Here is a 25,903-nt window from a genome sequence, read left to right on the forward strand (position 1 = left end):
GAGGACAAGAAATTATTAGTTTTGCATGATGTTGTTTCTAATCCACTGATTGAGACCAGAGTATGGGGTCACTTATAGCCATAAGATAGTTGAGAGGTGAACCCCATGTAACTAGATTACCCTTTTTGGGCTCATTTATGGGTCTCTGTGCCACTACTTTTCCTCCAAAGCTCATCTGGAATGTTTCCTGGAAGGGCAAGTACTTGCTTTAGCCTCTTTTGCATAGAAATTTTACTCTTGGGACTTTGTAGCAGTTGTCAGAATTTGGCCAGCAATTTCAATTCGTCCTGGTGGATTAATGCCTTCCAGGAGGCATTGATAAGCCTGATATTATTAACTAGATGTACGTCCCTAAAGAATCATGACCAACAAGATTTAATTTCATCTTGATTCTTGCACGTGAAGAAGAGAGGGTTTTCCCTTTTTTCTTCTTTTCCTGAGGATATTGGGGTCCAAAATATAGTGGGATTTCTTCTCGTCTTTCGGTACCTTTTCCTTCCCTAGTTTTATTCTCCCATTATTTTCAAACAATATGACTATGGGAATAGGAGCTGCAGTTTTGAATATACGCGAATCCTAAATTGCGCCATTAACGCTGGTGGATACAGGATACAACCCCACCTACACAAACATAAGCAGACAGTCCACCAGAGCAGAAATGGCATTAAAATCCACTGAAGTCGGCCCGAAAAGATTGACAAATAATGCTGAAAAATCAAGGGCCAAAGACGCCCAAAGCCGCCCTGACCCCTGACCCCTGACATCTGACATCATGCACGTACCCTGTACAATCTGGGTAACCGTACCACAGAACAGCCCCCGTTTCTTTTCCTTAGCTCTTAACTGCCGTTGGTTCTGATGGTGCGTTATGAGATCAGCATCTGCCAGCAGCAGCAGCAACTGTCGACTGATCTCACAATCTGGAGACAAGAGACTTTTCAATGTCTCCCCTCTCGCTGAACTAATCTGACACTGCGAGCTTTTTTTAACCTAGGCAGCGCATCTCTCGCTTCTTTTTTGTTTTCTAAAATATAAAAAATGCTTTGATTTTGCAGGTTTGCCAGACCCACTTTTTTCCATAAGCCCAAGTAGCCCAAAGGATATAGCATAAGTGAGAATTTTATGAGCCCATGAGGAGGTCAATGTGACCCATTACGTATCCTTTTTTTTTTTTCGAGTAGAAGAATCTGAACATGAAACATTCATTTTCTAAAACTTAGCCAATTTGCTAGTTATTTGAAATATTTAATGCCAGCTAACTTAAATTGAACGTAAACCCTCTTTTGTTGTCATATATGTTCATGCTGCTTTGCTAATCCGTTTCGAAATCTTAAAAGGCCTGGCAATTGCTGCGGCAATTTTCGGTTTTTCTAAGCATTTCATTCACCTTCTTGTTAAAGATAATAATGATTTGAATTGAATCGGCTCGATTTTTTAGATAATATATAATATTATAAAATTTTAAAATTAAATTTAAATTTATATCGATTTTTTTAAATTAATTTGATCCGAATTAAATTTTATTAATTTTATTTAATTTGTTAATTTTTATATTATTTTAATAAAAATTTTAATATATTTAAATAAATTTATATATAATAATTATTTTTATTTTATAAAAATTTAAAATATATATAAATAAATAAAAATATATAATTTAATTCGATTTAATTTTTTTATTTTTTATATTTTGATCAAAATTTTAATTTAAATTTAATATATGTATATTTAATTTTAATTTTAATATAAATCAAATAAAAAATTAATTTAAATTAAATCAAATATTATAATTTCGAATCAAATTTTATTTATTTTTTCTCGCCCTTACTCTTTGAATTTGGAAATAACTGGATCATCGTTTTCCAGAAACCAAGCCTTACCCTATGGAAGTGCCATCTGGGTGAGAGACTTACCCGCAAGTAGAGCTGAAAGCCCCCACGTAACCATAACTGTATAAAACCTCGACACGTGTCCACTAATCATTTCCACGCGTCTTTACCAAGAAAGAAATTTTCTGATTTTTTTGTAGGACTGCCTCGGTCAACACTATTGAACCGGTCTTAAGTTTTGTCTTTAGCCTTTAATGACACGTATTTATTGACTAAATCACTTCATCTATGATGTGTATATAGCGATCTTCACAACTCGAAAGAAGGGGGAAATGAATCAAGCAATTCGATCAGTTCGAGCTCAGCCACCAGCAATTTTCTCGTTGGGACACAAAAGTTCAGCGATCAGCTTCGGGACTGTCACAAATTCTTCCACGCGTCAAGAAAACCCACAAAGCATGGAGCAGAAAGGAAACAATCCGAAGGAAAAAACTGGGTTAGTAACATGAACATTATTGAAAAAACTGCTTTGCGTTTTTGCTTCTCTATCTATCGTTACCTGATATAAAGCGTAATCGAGTAAAGATGGATTGATACAATGAAAATTTCAAATTTGATTTAAAATTTATTATTTTAAATTTTATTTGAATTCGATCAATTTAAAATTTTAAATTCGAAATAAAAAAATAATTCGATGAATTATTTGTATTTATTCGGTTAATTTATTCGGTTAAATTTATTTATTAAATAAAAATAATTTAATTTTTATATTTAATTTTAAGTTTAATTATTTATATTTGAATTTAAATTTAAAATATATATAATTAAAATAATAATTTATTAATTAAAATATAAAAAATCGATTAAATTTATAAATTATTCAAATAAAAAAACTTAAATTTAACTCGTTTAATAATTTAAATTTAATTTATTCGATAAATCGATTTATTTGAATAATTTAATAATAATTAAATTGAATTTAAATTTTATTTGAACTCAATATTATTTTTATATTCAATTTTGATTATTTAAGGGATTTGATGTCTCATTCATTTGGAGAGGGATATGCGACGAGGTCAGATGAAGAAGGATTTGGAGGGATTTACGGAGGGAACCAGAGTAAATCCGAAATACAAATGGACAAGGAGATCAACGAAAATCATCCAGGTGAGTTGAAGCCTGAATTAAGGTCGTTGCAAGAAATATTCGTTTGTATTTTTAATTGAACGAGTTTGCTTTTTGTGCATGAAGCTTATGACAAGAGCCAGGGGAGTGAAGTGAAGGAGAAGGAGAAAGCCAGGCACCAAACTCACGCATCGAATTAATTGGGGAACATAGAGAATTTGATGTTTAATAACATCTATTTGCCAATTATTTTCTCTTTCGACTGCCTAGTCTTTTTTTGTGATTATGATTAAGAATGTAAATGATACTTTAGTACTCGTAAGTTACTCGAATTCGATTCGAAAAAAACTCGAATTCAATTCGATTATTATCGAGTTCGAACTCGAATAGCTCGATTTATCGATCGAATCGAATTCGAGTATTCTTATATTCGGTTCGAATAGCTCGTGAATTTAATCGAGATTTTATATTTAAATATATTTTTATTATTTTAATTAATAAATTATTTCGAATTTGAGTTTGAGTATAAATAATTAAACTTTTATCGAATATACGAATTGAGTTTATTTTTACATATTATTCAAGCTTAATCGAACGAATTCGAATAATTTGAATTTGATAACAAATAGAACTCGAGCTTAAAAAATAAAATGCGATCAAATTCGAGTCGCGAATTGTGAGTTGAATTCAAATTTTTTACTGTATCGAATAGATTCGATTGGATTACATCTCTAACTATGATAGCTTTAGAGTCGCTCATCATTTACACGTGTTTATCAATATGTTCTTTAATTCTTGTTTGATGTCCTAATCCAGCAAATGTAAGGTCATTATAATTTGATGTGGCATGTAGTTTTAATTGTTTTATTTCCTCCCTTGTTTATAGCCATAAAAATTTATTTTTATTTATATGTAGTCAAACTTTATTAAATTTCTTTGGATCGGTTCTTTTATTATTTTTGAACGAGTTAATTATTTTTTTGATATTTAAAATTTTAAAAAAGTTATATAAATTGATATTTAAAAAATAAAATAATAAAATATTAAATTATAATCATGATAATTCAAATTTTAATCTTGTTAATCGCATAAGTTTATATAATTGACGTTTGATAATTATTATTAATTATATAATTGGTGTATGAAAAATATTATTGAATTAGGTATTTATTATATATATTTTTAATATTTTTAATATAAAATTAAAAATATATATTTTTATATAAATAATAAAAATTATCCAAAATTGATCTGACATCTATATAATTTTTTTTTTTGCAAAATATTTAATATTTTATTTAAAAATAATATAAATATGTATTTAATAAAACTATTTGATTAAATATTATATATTGGCAAGTTAAAGTTATCAATGTTAGTATTAGATTTAAATAAAAATGATATATAATTTAAAATTTTAGAGAATAAAATAAAATTTTAATTTTTCAATTATCAATTTAAACAATTTTTTTTTAAATTCAGCTACCAAAATATAATTAATTATTTTTAAATACAAAAATAAAAAATAAAATAAATTATCCATAGACTATTAGTGAAATTGAAGTAAATGGAAACCAAATAATTAGAATGTAGTTATTTTTTTTCTTTTCTATTTTATTTTATAACCAAAAAAATAGTTTAAGTAAATGTTTTTTATTTTTATATTTATTTTAAGTTTTTATGTTTTTCTTTTCATTCATTTTTTCTGAAAACAGAAAACAAAATAGAATTACTAAAATAAACATTTGGCTAATAAATCAACTTTGTTTTAAATTAAATAATTCCAAAATTTAAACATTCCTAAATGAAGCAGCAATCTCGTGAAACAAACAAGCCTCAAAACGGTAGTACAATTTGCCCGTGTTTCAGTTGGAAAGATTTTTGAGGGTAATAGAGTCCTTTTCTTATTAACAAGGTCGGATAAGATTGAGAACGAACCTAACCCAATTTGCGTAACCACAACGCAATTTCACAACATTCACCTGCACCCAACTCATAAGCTTACGTGGCGCCGAGCTATTGGACAATTTCGTTTTAACATAATTTTCTAGATAAAGGACACCGACTTAGTACACGTGGACGCATGTTACCCGTTCATCTTTCCAACACTCTTATCTTGACCGTCCATTCTTCAAAAAGCCACTATATATTTTAGTCTTTGTTTGTTGAAAGTTCCATTATAAACTCCTCTTATGTTTTTCATTCTTGCCGTCCACGTTGTGCAGATCAGATTTATCTTCCATGATTGTCCGTCTGAGGATTCTATCTTCAGAAGCAGTCGCATGGCTTTTTGATCTCCTTTTTTATATCAGATTTTGCACGATAAAAAGATTGACGTTGTCGGATCTATGTTTTATAGGCCGTAGATGTTAATCAGGCAAAGATTGGCGTAGAATGTTTTATCAATATGAAGAGATCTGTCTTCCCAAAGTATGTTTTGTCTCTGTTTCTTTTTTCCTATGTCAGGGTTCCTTTATTTATGTTTTATTCTATAATTTTGCTGGGATTGTGAAAGATTTTATATATGTTTGTCTATGTTTCTTTTTTCTTGTGTTATGGGTTTCTTTGTTTATGTTTTGCTCTATAATTTTGTAGGGATGGTGAAAGGTTTTATCTCACAAGGGTCGTGGTTCTTATTTTTCGGATGCATCGTGAAAATCAGGCTTCTGATGTTGTGAACTAGCGATGTGGGATGGACGGGTGGTTTGTGTTTGGAAGGATGTGTAAGATGTCAGGGCAAAAAGTCCTAATTATTTTGGAAGGGGGCTGATCCTGATTTATCTTTGTCATCCCAGATCTTTGCCATGACAGGTGCGCTTGCATGGCAGGTCACTGAAACATAATAAAAATTTAGGTTTTCTCGGTGTTTTTGAGGGGAGTTCGCATGGGGATTGCCCAGGTTCTCCCCTCTGCTGTGGTGTGGCGTTTCGTGCTCTTTTACTTTTTTTTTTTTCCCTCTTAGCGTTCTATTATTTTCTCCCTTTAATACTCTGCACCATCTGATATGGATGCATGACCAACATCATCGCCAACATCATCATCATCATCATCATCATCATCATCATCATCATCATCATCATCGCCAACATGGAATAATAATCTTATGATCTCCCAAGTCATTGATCTTCTACTACTTGCAAATCGCAAGGCCGAGGTATTATTTACATATTTCAAACCAAAATTTGCCTTATATAATTTTACTTCAAAATTAATTTAGATATTTGCTATTTATTATGCAAGTAGATTTACCAATAACTTGATAACATGCAACGAGTTCCTTTGAGATGATTTTTAATTATTCATATTTTTTAATAAAAAATTTGAATTATTTTGATTTTTTTTTTTTTAAAAGTTAGGCAGTACTAAGTTGTTTTAAGTAACTCGTTTACAATTTTTTTTTTTTTAGAGAAACTTAATTATAAAACCAACAATCTATCAATGAGATTGAATTCAATTAAAAGAGTCGGTACTCAAGTATCTGATATACTTGCAAAATGAGAAGTTGAACACATCTCCAATTGCCATGGTTCCTTTAGAGCAATAGATTAATCACCATTTCTAAATGCATTGGATTCTAAGGCCATTTCAGATAACTGTTTTTTGTACAATTGGCTTCCGTTACGAAGTGCTGACAATAAAGGCCATCTAGTTAACACATTAAAAATTTCCTTTTTTGAAGTTTATCTTATACACATGGATCAATTTACCAGTTTCAATCATGATTATTCTATTTTGAGGCTCATTTGCATCTGATATTGTTGTGCCTGCAAAATCTTAGGTGCCCTTGAATTGCCTATGATAGTTTCTTTTATTATAGTGATTTACATTTTCATTTTACTTATCGAAGTGGAATGCGAGTGAGCATCTCAGTATTGTTTTTCTAGTGCATTACCAAACTGTGTATTCTTAGGAAAATGTTATATGTAGGTTGAGGCAGCATATATGTACTTCGCTTGTATTGCTATTTGTAGTTCTTTAGGCCCTTGCATGGGCTTCTGTTTCCATTGGGTTGAAAGATGGGGTACTGGCTATCAAAGATTTTGATGAAAGATGTCCCAGCAGTGAGCATGATGTTGGCAGTTGCATGTCTCTTCTCTGTGATTAACATTGAAAATCAAGGTATGTGAAGTGTTTATCAAGCTTGGTCAACTTCCAAGATTTATGTCAGAAGGTATGTGGGACTGCAGCAGTCTACTAGTCAAGCTTTGGAAGGCCCCATATAATCAAAATTCATTACTACAGCAGGTCCATCCCTTGAAAGATTTTTTCATCAGTTGCTTAATCTTGAACCCTTGAAGGCCTTATTATTTGAACCCCTCTTGTTTTACATGGTGCAGCTCTCTACTGACATTAGTGTGGAAGAACTGTTATTTGTTGTCCAAGATTGATCCATGAGGCACCTGTCACCATGTAACCAGTTCCTTTATATAGTGAACTTTTTCAGTGGACTATGGTCCCGTGGTTTTTCCCCTTTTTAAGGGGTTTTCCACGTAAATTTTGGTGTTCAGTTTATATTCATACGCACAATTATGTTGGTGATTGGCACTTTCCCAATTATATCAAAGCTGAATTACTTATTTGGCGCTCTTGATATGCCTATCACATAACAGGTAGTCTTTTTTCATTGTTCCCTAAGTATCAAGAAAAAGCTAATAACATCTAAATGGATTTTTATCTGATTTATTCGTAAGTTTCTTTTGCAGGTTGAAGGCACATTGAATTTAGTGTGTTAAAGGTTCTATGTTTTAAATTTAGCTTTTGGTAGTGAAATTGAATCGCAAATATTTCTATGAAAATTTCCTTGTTTTATTAGTAGTTCTATCGTGGGTTTTATATTTGAGCGGTGATGAAGTATGTTAATAATTATGTTTTGTCTTTCTATTGTTATTTTGAATTTTAGTAGTGTTAGATTGAACTTTCTTTCATAGCCCTTTAATATTTAAACTAAAAACTTTATAAAATGAAAACCAAAAACAAAAATGAATTTAGATTGGTTTTTTTTTTTTTTGGAACTATTTTTAGAAATTTTATTTAATCAAACTACATTTTATGTGAATAAATTATTTGTTTCAACATTATCATACTAGTTTTCAATTACTGAGTTCGTTCCACTATATTTTTAGGGTGAAAATGATGACTATAATTGATTTCTATTTTATAGAGAAAAAAAATCCTGTGGTGAGAACTTTTTTCGGTTGAAAATTCCCCATCTCTTGGTTGTGAAAAATATGGTGATAAGGTTTTTTTTCCCCTTTTTCAAGTAGGGGAAATTAAGGGTTCAAATGTATTCATAAAATTAGATTTGATTAAAATAAATTTTGAATTTAGATTAATTATTTTTTAAGTTAAATTTAAATTTAAGATATTTGATTTATCAATTAAGTTTTTTCAATTGAGTGTTAAATTTATTTATAATTGTTATAAGTAATTCGTGAATTTAATTGAATTTTTATATTTAAATATATTTTTATTATTTTAATTAATAAAATATTTAAAATTAAAGTTTAAATTTAAATATGAATAATTGAATTTTTATTGAATATAATAATTAAATTTATTTATATGTGTTAATTAAATTTAATTGAATAAATTAAGTATGATTTTTATTTTGAACGAAGTTTAAGTTAAAAAAATAAAATTAAATCATGTTTGAGTTAATGTTTTACTCTTTAAATTTGGAATTGAGTTAAAGTATAATATTGTATTGGTTTGAATTTGATTAATTATATTTTTATTAATTATTTTTGAGTGGCATGCGTGTGTAAATTAAATTTTTATTCGATCGGGTAAAAAATAAATTGATTTTTCGTAACAATGGAATGCTATTATGGGATGCAAAAAAAAGGGTTTTATTGCATTTTAATTTAATTTAATTGGTTTTTGTAATTATAATTAAAAATTGATATTTGGTAAATTTAAATTTTAATATGTTTATTTTATTTTCAAAATATTTTATTTTTAAAATACGATTTTTTTATATAAAAAATAGAAAATTTTTTAGTGAGAGTTTTAAGGTTTTATATTTTATTTATCAGTTAAGAATGTTTATATATATATATATATATATATATATTTTTAATCTAACGAATTTATAAAAAATAAAATTTATCGGATTTGAATTCAAGTATTATGGACGGTGTGTTAAATAATAGGTATGATCATCGATTCGTATTTTTGTTTCTTGTATTTCAAAAGATTTGTAAACTCAAAACGATATAGCAATCACTCCCAATGAGAGCGTCGAGAGGTTAATGGTTCGAATCCATTCAGATCTCTATAATTACCTGGACCTTTCATCTTGGTATGATTGTATCCAATCATTTCATGGAAAAATCAAATCCATTTATAAACACATACCCCGGGCTGACAAGATTGGACTTTCATAAATTGCCTTTTAATAATACTATATTATTTTCCCTTTTTTAAAATATTAAATTTTGAATTCGTGAGAAAAGGTCCACGTGGCTAAAGGCACAAAAAAATTTTCATTACAAATAGATCCACCATCAAAATGTCAAAACTTCACTTTGGTAGGAAAAATGAAAAAAAAAAAAAAAACTTAATCTAATTATTGAGTTATAAAATAATAAATTTTGATTATTTTAATTCTAATAGAATATGAAAATTGTTAAATGATAATTCCCTTTTAACATGTTAAATATAAAATTAATTTTTTTATTTTTATTAATCTCTATTATTTTTATTTAGATTTTAAATCTAATAAAATTATTAAATTTTAAAATATTATACATGTTATGAATCTTAATTATTAGATTAATTTTTCATTGTTCCTTTTTTTAAAAACTTCTATCCCGAACGTAACCTCAAACTGCTAAAACCGTTTGGGACAACTTCAAATTTGCGCAAACTGCAAGTCCCAACCCATTGGCCACTGCGTTGACAATAGAGATAAGGTTTGACAAACGATGATTCCTGTCTATTTCTTCCCATCATATCTTTCGATTTGGTCGAATCAGGATTATAGGATTTAAAGTCCCAAGGCTTCCAAATGCCCTCAAATTCAACGAGGTAGCACAGTCAACTAATACGATTTATACGTTTGAAAACTACTAATACAATTTTTTTATTAATTTGTTATAGATTTAAAATTTTAAAATATGATAAGATGATATAATAAAAATATAATATAAAAATAAAATTTAAAAATGATATAACTTAAAATTATATTAATAATTATATATTAGTGTAATAAAAAATTTATATTTTATATTTTATATAATTATAAATTATAATACATAATTTTTATATAAAATATAATATAAATATATAAATTTTAATATTTAATATTATATAAATATACAAATCGGAAAAAAAAAATTTTTTAAGTAATTGAAAATTGATAGCTGAAGAGGTGTCATAAAAAATTTTATAACATAAAATCTCTTCAAATCTGGATGCTGAACACGGCTGCTGGTATATTGCTTATAAAAAAGGTGTTTTTATTATTTGTATTACTTTAATAATATATTTTTATTTAAGTTTAAGATTGATATTTATTGATTTTAAATTAAATATAAAAATTAATTAAAAACAAAAATAATTTAAACTAATATAATTTATTTATGCGAAAATGTATTATTTATTTTTAAATAAACTTTCGTTGTTTTTTTAAATAATTGAAAGAATCATTTCTTAATAAATAATGTGGTTGCTTTTTTTTTTTACTTTTACAAAGAAAACAATTAAAAAATCATTCACCGCTATTAAGAAATTTAAAATCTCCCCAGTTGAAACCATTTAAAAAAAAAAAAGCTTTGTTTTGTGTCAGGTAAATATAGTAAAATTTTATGTTCAATTGTTAGGAAATTAAAAAATAAACAAAAAAAATAATTTTGTTAACATTTTGATTTCCAACAAATTAAGATAGGCAATCATAATTTTTTTATAAAAAAAATTGTGATATTAAAATTTAAAATATTAAACAAGTTTTATCATATATAAAGTTCAAATTATTACTGCATCAATAATAATTGATTGAATTTTGATTCCAAGAGTTCAATGCCGTAGTATATTTGCCTGTTACCAGAACATCGGAGTCCTCCCATCCTATCCCTAATTATAGATTAAATCATTCGTCAACGTGAGCTTAAAGACTTTTCTTTTGTTTGTTTGGCCAAGAACGAAAAAAACAACATGAAACCAGTTTTTCTTTGTGGCAGTAATTCTAGAAACGTTGCTAGGTCGAGGAAATATCATCAAACAATAATCGCGGTGCAATGTCATAAATAAATTTAATAATTTATGTTATGTAAAATATTAAAATTTATATATTTATATTATATTTTATATAAAATTATGTATCATAATTAATTTTATTAAATTTATATATTATTATTAAAATTTTAAATTATATTATTTTTATATTTATTTTTTATATTGTATTTATATCTTGTGATTATGTCATATTTTAAGTTATTGATTTAGAGAATCAAGAAGTAGGAAGGACCACAAAATTTATGACATGATTTGAAAGCTAAAGAGAGAAAAAAAAAAAAAAAAGGCTATGGGAAGGACCCTAATATGTAATTAGTTATTAATGCCACTTTGTAAATTTTAAAGTCATGTCACCTAGGGGTTTAAAATTTGAATTTGCCTTACCTAATAAGAGCAAAGAGTCTTAGGAAAAATGATATCGCATTTATTAATTAAGTATAAAACTATAATCCTAAAAATAAAGATCACTCTTGCTTTCATAAAAAAAATCCTCTTTTCAATGAAAAAAAATTTGTTAAGATAAGTCTTCGAATCTTAAGAGTAAATAATATTTTATATTGAATTTAGTTCAATAATACTAATTTATTGTATTAACAATGGTGTTTTTGAGAATCAAATCGTTGAAAAATTAATGTCCCAATTCCAGTAGTTAGTTAATGAATTATCCAACACAATGATATAATAACAAAATAAAATAAATGTTTTGAAATTTTTTTTTTTTTAATAATGATACGAACGTTCAATATAGGTTCTCTTTTTCTGTTGATTTGTGTTTATTTTTTAATTTATTATTAAATTTTTTTATCTTATTATTTATTTGATTGAAAAAAAAATTATTTACATAAATTTTTTGAAATTCATAACCTTTAAATACCAATTTTAATAATATACCAATCGGTCGACTTTTTCATCAATTTTTTTTCGATGGTTTCAATTATTATTTTTTAGAGTAACCAAAATATGTTCTAAAGGTTAAAAAAATTGCTAAAATACGCAGAAAAATGAATGGCACATGGCAATTGTCTAGCTTAAGAAGAAATTCATTATGGTTAGGCAATCCATTATCCACGAGGGGATGAAAACTTAAACACCCCTCCCCCCCCCCCCTTTTTTTTTTCTTCTCTGATTTTAGTAACTCTAACAGCAATGCCAATGAACTTAGCTTTTTTTATGTAAAAAATGATAAATTTTCCTTATTTTTGTTAGTAATTTTCTTAGAAGTAATAGATTATATATATTCATGATAATTAATTAGTTATTTAAAACCATACTGTAAAATTTTAAATCAATTCGATAATTTTAATAATTTTGGTTCAATAAATAATATAATCTACAGCTTTGCTCATATAAATTAGCAGTACTTAGATGCTAATCCTAATAAAAAATTGTCATATTTATTAAAAAAAAATCTAAACTAGAAGTACTTAGTTGTTAACCCTAATTTTTTTATCACACAAATTCAACTTTGATTATTTTTTTAATAAAATTATAAATTATAAACTTCTAAAAATAATGACTTGTGAATTTTTAAAAAATATATTTTTTAAAATTTTAATTTAATATAATATTTCAAAATAATAACCAAAATTAAATATGAAAAAATAAAATGGGACAAACAAAAAAAAATGTACGAATAAATTAATAAAAACCCGACGATATTGGAGTCCAAACTGGTGCCCAATGCCCGGGCGGAAAGGAAAAATATTTGGTGGTCCATGTTTTCGGCCTTTGGTAAAAGTCGTTTCGTGAAAAGAAAAAACAAAGTCTTCCTGGGTCCCACTTTGCACTAAAAAATTAAAAAAAAAAAACGTAAGACTAAACCAACACTGTGGTCTTGGCTGGCTTTCCCACCATAATAAAGCAAGATCTCTCCCTCTGTCTTGCTTGAATTGAATGACACGTTCGTAGGCTGAAATTTTTCCTCTGCTTTCTCGGCATAAAATCTGGTGATTTTATTTTATTTTTCCCTGAAAGCTTCGATATTCAGCTGTCTTTGCTCAACTAGGTATGGATTTTTTTTATTTATTTTTATTGTCATCTTTTTTAACGTTTCAAGTTCTTGTTCTGTTTGATAAAAACTGGCCGCCGGACTTTGAAAAAACCGATCGTTAATTTCTTTGTCTCGCCACAAAATATTTCATATTAGGTAATCCTTATAGTGTTGTGACTCGTGAAGTAGATCTACATGCATTGACTGATTCTTCTTATGTGTTTTTATTTTTAAAATTTGTGTTGATCATAAGAGTTGAAGAAAATAATCTTTTTTATTTTTAATTTTACTTAGAGATAGATCTGTTTTTAAATCGATGGATCTTTAAGAGCTTTCGATCTCTGTTAGTCGTTCATTGAATGGTTGAAATATCAAACGCCATCATTCCATGACTTTTTCTTTTTCTTTTTTTTTCTCTGCGTTGTTTTTCGAATTTTCATTTAAGAGAATTAATATATAATTAATTTCTTGTTATTGGAGTTATCAATAATCAACATTTGTTATGAACTGTATAGTTTGGCTTATTAAGATTGTGGTTGACTTTATTTGCAGTGAAAATGTTTCTTCGGAGAAGGCATACACAGAAGGATGATTCCGAGCAACGAGATGAAAAGGTAATATTTATTTATTTATTTATTCATATTTGTATTTTAAGTAGAAAACAAATTAGTTAATTTGGTTTATAGCTTTATAATTGTTGATCAAAAGGTTGGAAATAATTAGAAATGCTTCAAAGTTATTGGACTTTCTCTAGATGATGCAAAGAGGGAAGTGTCAAAATTAAGGCTTTGTTGGCTGGAAGGATGTAAAACTGGGGCGATAAAAATTTTCTTAATCTAATGGTTAAGCTACAAAGTAGGAAAGTGTTTTTGAATTTTAACCATTAGATTAACAAAATTTTCATCTTTCCTAACAAGCAAAGCTTGGTAGCATCAATATGAAATATTTGTAGTTTGACATAAAATTTTCCGTTGCAATTGCAAGTAAACTCAAAATACTTGGTTGATATGCAGGTCAGTGAACTCAGGGCTGCCATAGGACCCCTGTCTGGGCGCAGTTCAAAGTACTGCACAAATGCATGTCTGAGGAGATATTTGGAAGCTCGGAATTGGAATGTTGACAAGGCAAAGAAAATGTTGGAAGAGACATTAAAGTGGAGATCAACTTATAAGCCTGAAGAAATCCGCTGGGTATGTTAGATAAATTCGTGCATCCTTATTCTAGTAATGTGTATACAAGTGAGTGATCAGTCTCTGTCTTGTTAGAGCCGAGTGATATTCCAAAATCTATTAGAATACTAGGTAGGTTCAAGTTGAAACTTGTTTAAATCAGTTTTGATGTCTCAATATAAAATTAAATTTTGATGATTCTGAAACTGGATAATTGTTCTTTCCTTCTACCTGATCACAGATCATGTGTTTCATTCTTGTATTTGCATATGATTATGAGTTTATAACTGGGACAATTTTTGGTGATACTTGAACTTACCTCATGACATGTTCTTCTCCAGCACGAAGTGGCGCATGAAGGTGAGACTGGAAAAGTTTCCAGGGCAAGTTTTCATGACCGTCAAGGAAGGACTGTTCTAATAATGAGGCCTGGAATGCAGGTTTGCACTAGGTTTCCTTCAATTTGTTTTGTCACCAAGCCTTTGCCCTATTAATTTTCCACCTTTATTTCTTGGCAGAACACAACATCAGCTGAAAATAATATCCGCCATATGGTCTATCTCTTAGAAAATGCTATCATGAATCTCTCTGAGGGCCAGGAACAAATGTCGTGGTTGATAGACTTCACTGGATTTTCATTGAACACCAATATTTCTGTCCGAACAGCCCGTGATATCATTTACATTCTACAGAGCCACTATCCAGAGAGGCTGGCAATTGCTTTCTTGTATAATCCACCAAGGATTTTTGAAGCATTCTATAAGGTTTGGTCTCCTGCCTTTCCGTTTGGTTTATTTAGCTATAGGTCCAAATCACTAATTATCCTTGTTTCTGGTCTTTATTCCAAGCAAATCTTTTTCTCTTCTTTCTTTCATAGATGTTAAATGATAGCTCATTTAATCACATGAGCGATAATGAGCGAGCTGGTGTCCATTCATACCCATTAATTTTGAATACTATGATATAAAAAGGGTAGGCAGGAAGGAGATTGGCAAACCTAGAGAGTGGACTAGATCTTGTCCATGGAGTGCAAATGGTTTATTCCCTCTATTTTCTTCTTCCTGTTACAGCGTGTGAGCTAGCATAAAAGCAGTGTATTTAGTTCCCCAGATTGTGACATTACCATGAATTGCATAACAGTTCGTTTAGGCATTAAATCTTTCACTTGATTGATATTATGCTATCTACATTTCCATAGGCGGTCAGGTATTTTCTGGATCCAAAAACATCTCAGAAGGTGAAGTTTGTTTACCCTAAAAATAAAGATAGTGTGGAGCTCATGAAATCATACTTTGATGTTGAGAACCTCCCCAGTGAATTTGGGGGAAACGCGACGCTGAAGTATGATCATGAGGAGTTCTCGCGATTGATGGCTCAGGATGATGTAAAAACTGCTAAATTCTGGGGAATTGTTGAGAAGCCCTACCACATTGCCAATGGCCATTCTGCAATTGAAGTGGCACCAGAGCCAACGCCCATTGCACAGGGAGCAAACTGAGAGAGCTTGCCTATTGTCCTGAATGGTCTGTCAGAAATCAAGTGATTCAATCTACAGATTTATCATCAAATTTAAATCAACTAATGGGAGCTGCATATCAACATCCACTACCTTGCTTAGGTGATGAATAAACTTCATTTCTTGTTCTCACTGCTAACCATTAAGAACAAAAAGAAAAAAAACCATGTTTTGTACTTCAATGCTACTTTAGTTTTTCTTTTCTTTAAGATTGTCTTTAGAGGATAGGGCTATATTGTGCGTGTAACATAAATATATATACCATGAGTAAAGTTCATGTCCTCGTTTGGCTAATCAGGTCTTGTCAGGGATAACTTTGTTTTAGTGCTGCCATGTAATTTTCATGGTCATGGACTTTGTTAAATTTAACTCTAAACATTCGAGATTTTAAGGCACTCACGCAGCGAATTCACAACTTTCTTTGTTTTGTAATCTCTAAGCAAATGAGGGATTTTTCTTTGATATATTTTTCTTGCTCGTGGTAATCTAAAATACAATGTAATAATATAATATATTTTATATTATATATAAAAACAAATATTAAAATAATATTAAAAAATATATATTTTATATTTTTATATCTATATAAATTATAATATATAATTTTTATATAAAATATTATATAAATACATTAATTTAATATTTTATATAATATAAATATACAAATCGCCGTACCTAGCTATGATCCCGGCCTATGGCTGTTTTACAATCTGTGGCTTATTATTGTGACGTGGCGGGTTGTGATTGGAGTATATGAGTACAAAAAAGCCCGGGACCTTACGCCAACGTATTAGGCTCGTGCTTAGATGTTCGGCTGAAAAGAAACTGTGCCGTTTCAAATATTTATTCTCAAGAGCAAAACTTCAATGATTTGAGATCGGAAACAAACCGAGAAAATGGTGCACAGCGCCTATGATTCCTTCCAGCTCCTCAACGATTGTCCCACTAAAATCGATGCCATCGAATCCTACGGCTCGATGCTCCTCCTCGGCTGCTCCGATGGATCCCTTCGAATCTACGGTACCGATTCCTCCGGCGCCGATCGGTCTCCACCATCCGATCAGCACGTGTTGCGGAAGGAACCCTACGCACTGGAGAGAACCGTTGCGGGGTTTTCAAAGAAAGCTCTGCTTTCAATGGAAGTATTGGAATCGAGAGAGCTACTCTTATCGCTCTCTGAATCGATCGCTTTTCATCGGCTCCCCAATTTGGAAACCATTGCTGTGATCACCAAAGCTAAAGGCGCTAATGTATACTCTTGGGACGATCGTAGAGGTTTCCTTTGCTTCGCTAGGCAAAAGAGAGTTTTTATTTTCAGGCACGACGGTAATTTCTTTGAGTTTCTCTTTCTTTTGTTGATGTGATCTGTTTTTTATTTTATTTTTTTATTTGGATTTGTTAATTGGATTCATACGTGTGGAATTGCTTGTTATTTCCTTGAATGAAATTGATTTGAAAATTAATGTGTAGGAGGGCGAGGGTTTGTGGAGGTGAAAGATTTTGGTGTACCAGATACAGTGAAGTCAATGTCATGGTGTGGTGAGAACATGTGTCTAGGTATTAGAAAGGAATACATGATATTGAATGCCACAAATGGTGCGTTATCAGAGGTGTTTTCTTCGGGGAAGATAGCGCCACCTTTGGTTGTTCCTCTCCCCTCTGGGGAACTTATTCTTGGGAAGGTACTGACTTATTTTAATAATTTGTTTATGACATTGTAGTTCCTTTGGTTAAGAAAGATACAAAATGCTTTCCTACTGTCTCTTAGGAAAATATTGGAGTCTTTGTGGATCAAAATGGAAAGCTTCTTCAAGCTGATAGGATATGTTGGTCGGAAGCCCCTGCTGTTGTTGTCATCCAGAAGCCGTATGCAATAGCTCTATTTCCGAGGCGTGTTGAGGTTGTACGAGTAAATACCAAACAAGATTGGTTTTTGTCTATCTAAATATTTATGCGCTTTCACTTATTTGTTCTTTGCAGATTCGCTCTCTTCGAGTTCCATATCCATTGATACAGACAATTGTCATTAATAAAGCTCGTCATCTGATGAAGAGTAACAATGCCCTTGTTGTGGCGTTAGACAATTCTGTTTATGGACTCTTCCCTGTTCCTCTTGGTGCACAGGTACTCCTCATATACTTTAGAAGTTAATGTTTTCCTATGAACCTCGATCCTTCTTTTGTCCCGTTGTTTATTCTTCAACATCGTATTTTGCCCTTGTTTTGTAACTTTTTCATGCTTTTGACTATGACATGCATATGCTAACTCTGAAGAAGTGCTTTGATTATTGCATTAAAATGTTCCTGCTTGCATTGCAGATTGTCCAATTAACAGCATCTGGAAATTTTGAGGAAGCATTGGCCTTATGTAAGCTGCTTCCACCAGAAGATGCAAGCCTTAAAGCTGCAAAGGAGTGTTCAATTCATATAAGGTGGATTTTTCCCCATTACAAGTTATTAATTTGTGGAATTATAGCAAGTTTATTGGTTTATATAGTGTTATATAAGAATTAAATGAATTATTCAGAATGCTTATATCTTGTTTAAAATGCCACATCATAAGTGTACGCCTTTTAGAAAACTTTTTGCACATGGTCATGCTCCTTACTGTTCTCAAGCTAATATAAAACACTGCATATGAAACATCAATTTCTTACTTGAAAACTGTTATTTCCCTGGTATATATAATCATAATATTCAGACTTTTGTATGGTCCTCAAGTGATACATTCTGGTTATGTGGTCGTGTCACCTTGTTGCAGATATGCTCATTATCTTTTTGACAATGGGTGCTATGAGGAGGCAATGGAGCAATTTTTGGCATCTCAAGTGGATATTACTTATGTGCTTTCTTTGTATCCATCCATTGTTCTTCCAAAAACAACTGCAGTTCCAGAGCCAGAGAAGTTGAAGGACCTCTCTCTGGATACTTCACAACTTTCAAGAGGTTCATCTGGTATGTCAGATGATTTGGAAACCTTGCTTCCGCAACTATCAGAACCTGATGAGCACGCAGCACTTGAGTTCAAGAAAATGAGCCACAATACTCTTATGGCTCTTATTAAGTTCCTACAGAAGAAGAGATGCAGTATTGTAGAGAAGGCTGCTGCTGAGGGAACAGAAGAGGTTGTTTTTGATGCCGTTGGGGATAATTTTACTTCGACTAGGTTTAAGAAGTCCAATAAGGTGAGGCTAATTTCATATTTTGTAAATGTCATCAATGTTTGTTAAAGAGAAGCCTATTTTGTGATTCTATGTAAACTCATACATAGAATTTGGCTTTATGCAGAAGTGCACAATTTTATGGACAAAACCAACTTAAATTTTTGGACATGCAATCCCAATATAATTGATAAAAAATTCTTGCAATCACTTCTGTTAACATCCAATTTCCTTTCATTTGTTCAAAACTTACATAATCTATTCCTTTTTAATGGTCTAACATCATGTTTGGTCCCTTAGGGGCGTGGCAACATTCCGATTAACTCAGCAGCTAGGGAGATGGCAGCAATACTGGATACAGCCCTCCTCCAAGCTCTACTTCTTACTGGACAACCATCAGCAGCTTTAGAATTGCTTAAAGGTCTTAACTACTGTGATGTAAAAATATGTGAGGAGATTCTTCAAAAAGGAAATCATTATGCAGCTCTGTTAGAACTTTACAGAAGTAACTCAATGCATCGTGAAGCTCTAAAACTTCTACATCAATTAGTAGAAGAGTCAAAATCAAACCAATCTCAAGCTGAACTAATCCTAAAGTTCAGTCCTGAGGAAATTATTGAATATCTCAAGGTCAGTTTATCAATTAGTGGGAAGCTCTTTTGCTCTTATTAACATAATTTATCAACACTAATTATGTTCATGTTGTGGAAGCATTAGGCTATGCATGTCGGGTGGAATGTGGAAGATAATATTATATTTTATGAAGGAGACTATCTGAAGTTTGACCCCTGAATAATATGAGAAGATAATGTTAATTTTGTTATGGCTTGACCTTGTGGATCATACTCCATTAGCTTTGGGCATATATAATTGCTTTTATTTGTTGCAATGTTCATTCCATGGGCACAAGAACATGCTTGATAAAACTTCTTTATGCTGAATTCTTTGACTGTTTTTTTTTTTTTTGTAGCCTCTCTGTGGCACTGATCCCATGCTTGTCCTTGAGTTCTCGATGCTTGTACTTGAAAGCTGTCCAACACAAACCATTGAGCTTTTTTTGTCTGGAAACATTCCAGCAGACTTGGTCAACTCTTATTTGAAGCAGCATGCTCCAAGCATGCAGGGCAGATACTTGGAGCTTATGCTTGCAATGAATGAAAATAGGATCTCAGGGAACCTGCAAAATGAAATGGTAAAGACTGTTTGTTATCAAAATAACTTAGTTCAGTTGTCATTTGAAGCCACTGGATCTCTAATGGTTTCCCTTTGTGTTGGTGATAGTGCAGCTAATATTACTAGCAATGAATATTGTAGGTACAAATCTATCTTTCTGAAGTACTTGAATGGTACTCAGAACTAAGTGCTCAACAGATATGGGATGAAAAGGCTTATTCTCCAACTAGGAAGAAATTATTGTCTGCATTGGAAAGCATCTCAGGATACAATCCAGAGGCACTGTTGAGATGTCTTCCTCCAGATGCTCTATTTGAAGAGCGTGCAATTTTGTTGGGAAAAATTAACCAACACGAGCTTGCACTATCACTATATGTTCATAAGGTAGTTTCTGGCATGGTTCATTTGATTTCCTTCTCTTAAGAAAGATGGTTAACAGAAAAAACTAGAAGTTTTTGAATCTTTGATTGAGCTGAGGGTACTATAACACACTTATTTTTGTTAAAAGAGTTGCATAGATATTAGTTCATTCATACCTCTCTCTCTCCTCTTTTTTTCCTTCTTTTATATCTCTTGTTCTTCATTGTAAATATCCCCCTACTAATGAAGTCCTCTTGACCTTTATAGCTTCATGTACCTGAACTGGCACTGGCCTATTGTGATCGGGTTTATGAGTCTGTTGTTCATCAACCGCTGGTAAAATCTTCTGGCAATATATACCTCACACTTTTACAGATTTATCTGAATCCTCAAAAAACAACAAAGAACTTTGAAAAGAGGATTACAAATTTGGTATCATCCCCAAAAGCAAGCATCCCAAAGATTGGTTCAGCAGCTTCATTTAAAGCTAGAGGACGTAAGAAAATTGCCTCAATAGAAGGTACTGAGGATATGCATATTAGTCCCAGCAATACTGATAGCAGCAGGAGTGACGGTGATGCTGAAGAATCTAATGAGGAAGGAGCTTCTCCTATCATGCTTGATCAGGTACTTGATCTTTTGAGTCGAAGGTGGGATAGAATCAATGGAGCTCAGGCACTCAAACTCTTACCAAGAGAGACTAAGTTACAGGTATTTCCTAAAATCTTGAATTGCTTACAAAGCTCGTGAACCATTTGCATCTGGATGTAAATAGTCATTGATATCTAAATTGTTAGATTTCCTTTTGGGCGTCAGATTATCAATTATAAGCTCTTTCCTTAAGGTATTTGTCTTCCACCTGCAGAACTTGCTTCCATTTCTGGGACCTCTTCTAAAAAAATCCAGTGAATCATACAGGAACTTCTCTGTTATCAAGAGCCTGAGGCAGAGTGAGAACCTACAGGTATGTAATTGTTTTATTTAATCAAAGCTAGGCAGGTTAAGCATGTTAAATGACTTATTGCATGAGATTTTTCTGGTAGCATATGTATATATATCTTCATAAAAATGGTGGCCTCCTTAAAATTATTTTTGTGGGTTTTCTTGTAAGCATCTATCTGAAATCATATTTGTAACAGGTTAAACAAGAACTTTACAGCCAAAGAAAAGCTGTGGTGACGATCTCGAGTGACAGTATTTGCTGTCTCTGCAGCAAGAAAATAGGAAGAACCGTATTTGCGGTCTATCCTAATGGGAAAACACTAGTCCACTTTGTTTGCTTCAGAGATTCGCAAAGCATGAATGCAGTAGCCAAGGCCTCACCACTAAGGAAGCGATGAAGATGATGAGAAGATGGAACTTAAGTGCCCAGAATCAAAAGCTCTGAAACAGTTTTGGAGGTATTTATTTATTGTAGTCTTACCTTGCGAATGCTGCGCTTTTCACATAATTCGGGGCCAATGATGCAGCTGCGAAGTTGAAAGCAGTGCTTCAATGGTGACACGGCCATAGGAATGGGAGTTTGGCTGTTATAATGTTATTTGATTGAGAATCATCAATCACCTAAATCAGTTTGAGTATTTGTATCCGGTTAGATTGGTGTAAAATTGCGGTTCATTATATTTCAATTTTATTGGTCTCACCCAGTTTCAGTTATAACTGTTAGAGTAGGGATGATAATGTATGGAATCAAATTTTATTTGATTTTTTTAAATAATGTATAATATTATGAATTTTTAAATTTTAATTTTAATTTTAATTTTTAAAAAATTGATTCAATATGAATTAAATTTTATCGATTTTTAAATTTTAATATTTTTATATATTATTTAATAAAGTTTTTAATATATTTAAATAAATTTATATATAAAATAATTATCTTTATTTCATAAAAATTAATAAAAATTTATAATTCGATTTTTTTTAATTTTTATATTTTAATTCAAAATTTAATCTGAATTTAATATAATTCAAAATGAAAAAAAAAAAAAAATCAACCAAACATTACAATTTTTCAGTTTTTTCAATTTTTTTTCTCCTCCCAACGTCGGGAGCATGAGCAACGAAATGTCTGATACTGACAAATCTACTAACTTTTTAATTAAAAGCTGGAATAGGTCACGAAAAAAAAATCAAATTCCCGCCCAATAACCTCCACGTCATCATCACTCAATGAGCCACGTCGACGAACCCATCTTTTTGACACGTGTGGCGAGTCTGCCACCCGGTTGTAATTGGTACTTTGCTTTCTCCGTTATTTTATTATGTTCCTAAGTTAACCCCTTTGGTATTATTTTGCTTTGATTTCTAGTTGACTGATGGAGGACAATTTTGTCCATTTTCAAATTTCAGGACATTATATATATATATATATATATATATATATATATATATATATATTCGCGGTTGTGAAACGTTTTAATTGATCCAAAATTCTGTTTGGCTAGAGAGAGGAGCGAAGATGATAAAAGCTGTGATGGTGATGAACACTCAAGGCAAGCCTCGCCTTGCAAAATTTTGCGAATATCTGGTAAAATTTCTCTTTCTCTTTTCGACATTTTTACTCTTATTTGATCAGTTTCTTTTTAAAATGAAGATCGCGATCTTAGTAACAAATTCAAATTCCTTTGCAATAATCGACGTCACTTTGAATTTCGTTGAAATCAGCCAGTGGAGAAGCAGCAGGAGCTTATACGCAGCGTTTTTGCAGGTTCCGATCTCTCTCCTACTTCTTCTTCGTACTTTAGCTGTGATTAATTTGAATTTGCCCTGTTTGGATCGCATGAACCTTGCATTTTATGCAATCTCGTTGATTATTCGACCTAATTGATCGATCTTGAGTTCGTACTCAGAGTTTATTTTCTTATTTATCTTTTTTTTTTTTTTTTTGCTTTCATTTTTGAGTTTGATCTTTTAACGGTCTTGTGCAGTAGAGTTGAGAACATAAGCAATTTCATAGAGGCGGAAGCAATTTTTGGTCCGGTAATTTCTTTGATTTTCTATTTTTCTTGATTACTAATTTAAATTTTTATTTCTTTTTCATTTTAGGTTAGAAACCGATTAATTTTCGTAACTTTCTCCTCTTGATTTAAACTTGTTGTTCGAATCTTGTTAATAACTTCCATAATTTTCTTTTACCTCTGCTTGTTGTAGAACTCTGTTTAATTGTTTTTGAATTCTTCTTGCAGGATAGTCGCCTTGTGTACAAGCATTTTACTACTCTTTACTTTGTCTTTTTATTTGATAGTTCTGAAAATGAACTAGCCATGCTTGACTTGATACAAGGTATTCGTCTAATTTTTCTTTTAGAGTTACCTATAATGGAGTAATCTATCTATGAAATGTTGTTCTTCTATGTTATGGTCATTTCAAACTCAAGATTTCAATTTACTCATACTTGGAGATTTCTGAATACTTATTCTTGCATTATATGAAAAACATTAGATAATTCTGAATAGAGCCATTTTCATGGTCTGTGTAATGATTTGAAGTTGAATTGACTTCACATTCACCTTTTTATAAAATAGATCTTCTTGTTTGACCATTTAATGAAAAGAAGAAAACAAAATTGATTTTCATGTGCACTGGAATCAATGATCACTTATTTTGTGTCATCATTATTTTGTGCCATCCATCTTAGTTGAGTTCACATCAGGTGTCTTTTAAGTGGAAAGGTTTGATTGCATATTCCAGATTTTAACTTGTATATAACCATTTTTTTTATACCGGCGTTGTTAGCAATTGTTGTTATTAAACTGTAATATTCAGTGAATTCTTGGCTCTCAAATTGCATGTTCACTGATGAGAACAATGTACTGGGTTTGTCATGCATTTCTTTTCCAAACTAGAAAGCTGAATGTAACAATGATTGCTGATATTTATTTCAAATCTTGGATAATTTTACTTACTTTAGATGTGCTGCCTTCAGTATTTGTGGAGACCTTGGACAAATGCTTCAAGAATGTTTGTGAGCTTGACATTGTTTTCAATTACAGCAAGGTTGTATAATATCCTCTTATCACTTATATCTGCATCTATTTAGTGGCAGGGAAAGTAAGGTTCTACAAATAAATAAGATAAAGTGTCTTTACTTGGGAATAATAGAAATAAAGTGTGGTTTTATCTATAGTTTTTGTTCTTTTGAGTTCAAGCAGATAGTACCTGCACCAATCTTATAGAGTACAAGGTTGATGGAGAACATATATGGGGTATACTTCAGGATCCAACATTACTTGATGGCAGGGAAAGCCTTCTTATGGTGCTTGGGGTTTCCCTTGCAATTGAGGGTGTCTTGAGTTACTTTGGAAGTTAGCTTTGCACAAGTTCTTTAGTATCTTAACTTGATAGTCTATATTGTTGACGTCATAGTCAATCCTTTAGCTGCTGGCAAAGCTGAACATTAGTGCCTTTATTTCCTGCTAGCCAAGGACTGCCTTTGGAATATGCTAAATAGTCACTTCTTATGACATCATTGTAATGCACTAGTTGTACACTCAAAACTGATTTAAAGTCAGTTGAATGCTTTCTTGCTGCAATATTCTGATTTAAATGTACCATATTTCTATCAATAGGCTTCTCTGTCAGAATTGGGACCTAATCGAGCATATGTTTGATTAATTTTGTCAGTTTTCCCATGTTTCACTGTTGTTTTGTTGCTTGGTAGTTTGAGTCTTTGACTCTATGTAGAAGGATTTCCTGCTCTTTTTGGATGAATAAAAGCTCATTCATCCAAAATAAATAAATTTATCATATAATTGCTTTTGTTTGGTTATATTCTGTTCCTCACCAATATGGACCAAAATATCTTCATTTTATTCAAATATTCAATAACCCTTTGCAGATACACACTATACTGGATGAGATAATTTTTGGAGGGCTGGTGCTGGAAACGAATTCAACAGAAGTTATGAAGGCAGTTGAAGAGATATCTAAGTTCTCTCTCACTCTCTCTCTGTGAAAAGCATGTACAAGCATGCATGTGAGTTTTTCCTCTTTTGCATTGTATTTAATACTTATTAACAGATAAGCATTAACCATGATGTAGGTTAGAAGCTGCCTCAAATGCCATCACAGTCATTCCGAAGTCTGCTTTTGGTTGGCGAAGTAGGTAGTTCTACATTGAAATGCTTGTTAAATCTGTCCCTGAATTATTTCTTGTCACTTTGAGTTGATAACTTACGATTTTAACTAACGCGGTCCGGTGGTCAAGGGTTGTACGTTGGTGCAATGCTTGAGTGAAGAGATTTCGTTTTCATATTAGCCCACACAATCAAGAGCTTTAAATACATGTAACAAGGTGTTTTACATAGCACATGCTCACATCATTGAGTATTGATCCTGATTTTT

At 31.1% G+C, this 25,903-nt stretch overlaps 4 protein-coding genes across 10 annotated transcripts; all 4 read left to right on the forward strand.

Annotated features, from left to right (window-relative positions):
- The first annotated feature begins 2,056 nt into the window (after positions 1-2,056).
- LOC111316238 (uncharacterized) lies at positions 2,057-3,505 on the forward strand. The gene is made up of 3 exons (XM_022918253.2): positions 2,057-2,325; positions 2,863-2,996; positions 3,081-3,505. The coding sequence occupies exons 1-3, from the start codon at positions 2,162-2,164 to the stop codon at positions 3,152-3,154; spliced, it is 372 nt and encodes a 123-aa protein (XP_022773988.2). The 5' UTR covers positions 2,057-2,161; the 3' UTR covers positions 3,155-3,505.
- A 1,659-nt stretch (positions 3,506-5,164) lies between these two features.
- On the forward strand, positions 5,165-16,158 carry LOC111317182 (uncharacterized). 4 transcript variants are annotated; one of them, XM_089753589.1, is made up of 9 exons: positions 5,165-5,384; positions 5,550-6,108; positions 6,882-7,199; positions 7,292-7,564; positions 13,732-13,793; positions 14,193-14,369; positions 14,690-14,788; positions 14,867-15,112; positions 15,547-16,158. In XM_089753589.1, the coding sequence occupies exons 5-9, from the start codon at positions 13,737-13,739 to the stop codon at positions 15,844-15,846; spliced, it is 879 nt and encodes a 292-aa protein (XP_089609715.1). In that variant the 5' UTR covers positions 5,165-5,384; positions 5,550-6,108; positions 6,882-7,199; positions 7,292-7,564; positions 13,732-13,736; the 3' UTR covers positions 15,847-16,158. The 4 variants fall into 4 exon arrangements, with proteins under 4 accessions (XP_089609715.1, XP_089609716.1, XP_022775313.1 ...); XM_089753590.1 differs by having other exon boundaries at positions 5,550-5,765; XM_022919578.2 differs by lacking the exons at positions 5,165-5,384; positions 5,550-6,108; positions 6,882-7,199; positions 7,292-7,564 and adding an exon at positions 13,018-13,194.
- Positions 16,159-16,656: 498 nt separating this feature from the next.
- On the forward strand, positions 16,657-22,199 carry LOC111317183 (vacuolar sorting protein 39-like). 2 transcript variants are annotated; one of them, XM_089753587.1, is made up of 12 exons: positions 16,657-17,190; positions 17,335-17,546; positions 17,633-17,764; positions 17,845-17,988; positions 18,183-18,295; positions 18,625-19,048; positions 19,325-19,654; positions 19,995-20,216; positions 20,339-20,581; positions 20,825-21,268; positions 21,423-21,521; positions 21,697-22,199. In XM_089753587.1, exons 1-12 carry the CDS (start codon positions 16,761-16,763, stop codon positions 21,895-21,897), a joined length of 2,994 nt encoding a protein of 997 aa, XP_089609713.1. In that variant the 5' UTR covers positions 16,657-16,760; the 3' UTR covers positions 21,898-22,199. The 2 variants fall into 2 exon arrangements, with proteins under 2 accessions (XP_089609713.1, XP_089609714.1); XM_089753588.1 differs by having other exon boundaries at positions 16,657-17,182.
- A 725-nt stretch (positions 22,200-22,924) lies between these two features.
- LOC111316469 (AP-3 complex subunit sigma-like) lies at positions 22,925-25,903 on the forward strand. 3 transcript variants are annotated; one of them, XM_089753876.1, is made up of 7 exons: positions 22,925-23,087; positions 23,225-23,263; positions 23,462-23,539; positions 23,746-23,842; positions 24,486-24,556; positions 25,398-25,489; positions 25,602-25,903. In XM_089753876.1, exons 1-7 carry the CDS (start codon positions 23,019-23,021, stop codon positions 25,666-25,668), a joined length of 513 nt encoding a protein of 170 aa, XP_089610002.1. In that variant the 5' UTR covers positions 22,925-23,018; the 3' UTR covers positions 25,669-25,903. The 3 variants fall into 3 exon arrangements, 1 of the variants encoding a protein (XP_089610002.1); XR_016333362.1 differs by lacking the exon at positions 22,925-23,087 and having other exon boundaries at positions 23,094-23,267; positions 23,488-23,539; positions 24,471-25,903; XR_016333363.1 differs by lacking the exon at positions 22,925-23,087 and having other exon boundaries at positions 23,094-23,267; positions 23,488-23,539; positions 24,486-25,903.

The sequence above is a fragment of the Durio zibethinus genome, chromosome 24, assembly GCF_047325235.1.
Source record: "Durio zibethinus cultivar Kanyao isolate XHJ-2024 chromosome 24, ASM4732523v1, whole genome shotgun sequence".
Classification (NCBI taxonomy): Eukaryota; Viridiplantae; Streptophyta; class Magnoliopsida; order Malvales; family Malvaceae; genus Durio; species Durio zibethinus.

Excerpts from the sequence above, each read along its gene's own strand:
- LOC111317182 (XM_089753589.1), top strand. The coding sequence starts at position 13,737 with ATGTTTCTTCGGAGAAGGCATACACAGAAGGATGATTCCGAGCAACGA. Across the intron at positions 13,794-14,192 it reads CCGAGCAACGAGATGAAAAG|GTCAGTGAACTCAGGGCTGC; the intron begins GTAATATTTATT and ends GTTGATATGCAG. Across the intron at positions 14,370-14,689 it reads AGCCTGAAGAAATCCGCTGG|CACGAAGTGGCGCATGAAGG; the intron begins GTATGTTAGATA and ends GTTCTTCTCCAG.
- LOC111316469 (XM_089753876.1), top strand. The coding sequence starts at position 23,019 with ATGATAAAAGCTGTGATGGTGATGAACACTCAAGGCAAGCCTCGCCTT. Across the intron at positions 23,264-23,461 it reads AGCTTATACGCAGCGTTTTT|TTTGATCTTTTAACGGTCTT; the intron begins GCAGGTTCCGAT and ends TTCATTTTTGAG. Across the intron at positions 23,540-23,745 it reads CGGAAGCAATTTTTGGTCCG|GATAGTCGCCTTGTGTACAA; the intron begins GTAATTTCTTTG and ends TTCTTCTTGCAG.
- LOC111316238 (XM_022918253.2), top strand. The coding sequence starts at position 2,162 with ATGAATCAAGCAATTCGATCAGTTCGAGCTCAGCCACCAGCAATTTTC. Across the intron at positions 2,326-2,862 it reads AATCCGAAGGAAAAAACTGG|GGATTTGATGTCTCATTCAT; the intron begins GTTAGTAACATG and ends TGATTATTTAAG. Across the intron at positions 2,997-3,080 it reads GATCAACGAAAATCATCCAG|CTTATGACAAGAGCCAGGGG; the intron begins GTGAGTTGAAGC and ends TTGTGCATGAAG.
- LOC111317183 (XM_089753587.1), top strand. The coding sequence starts at position 16,761 with ATGGTGCACAGCGCCTATGATTCCTTCCAGCTCCTCAACGATTGTCCC. Across the intron at positions 17,765-17,844 it reads TATTTCCGAGGCGTGTTGAG|ATTCGCTCTCTTCGAGTTCC; the intron begins GTTGTACGAGTA and ends TGTTCTTTGCAG. Across the intron at positions 20,582-20,824 it reads TATCACTATATGTTCATAAG|CTTCATGTACCTGAACTGGC; the intron begins GTAGTTTCTGGC and ends TGACCTTTATAG.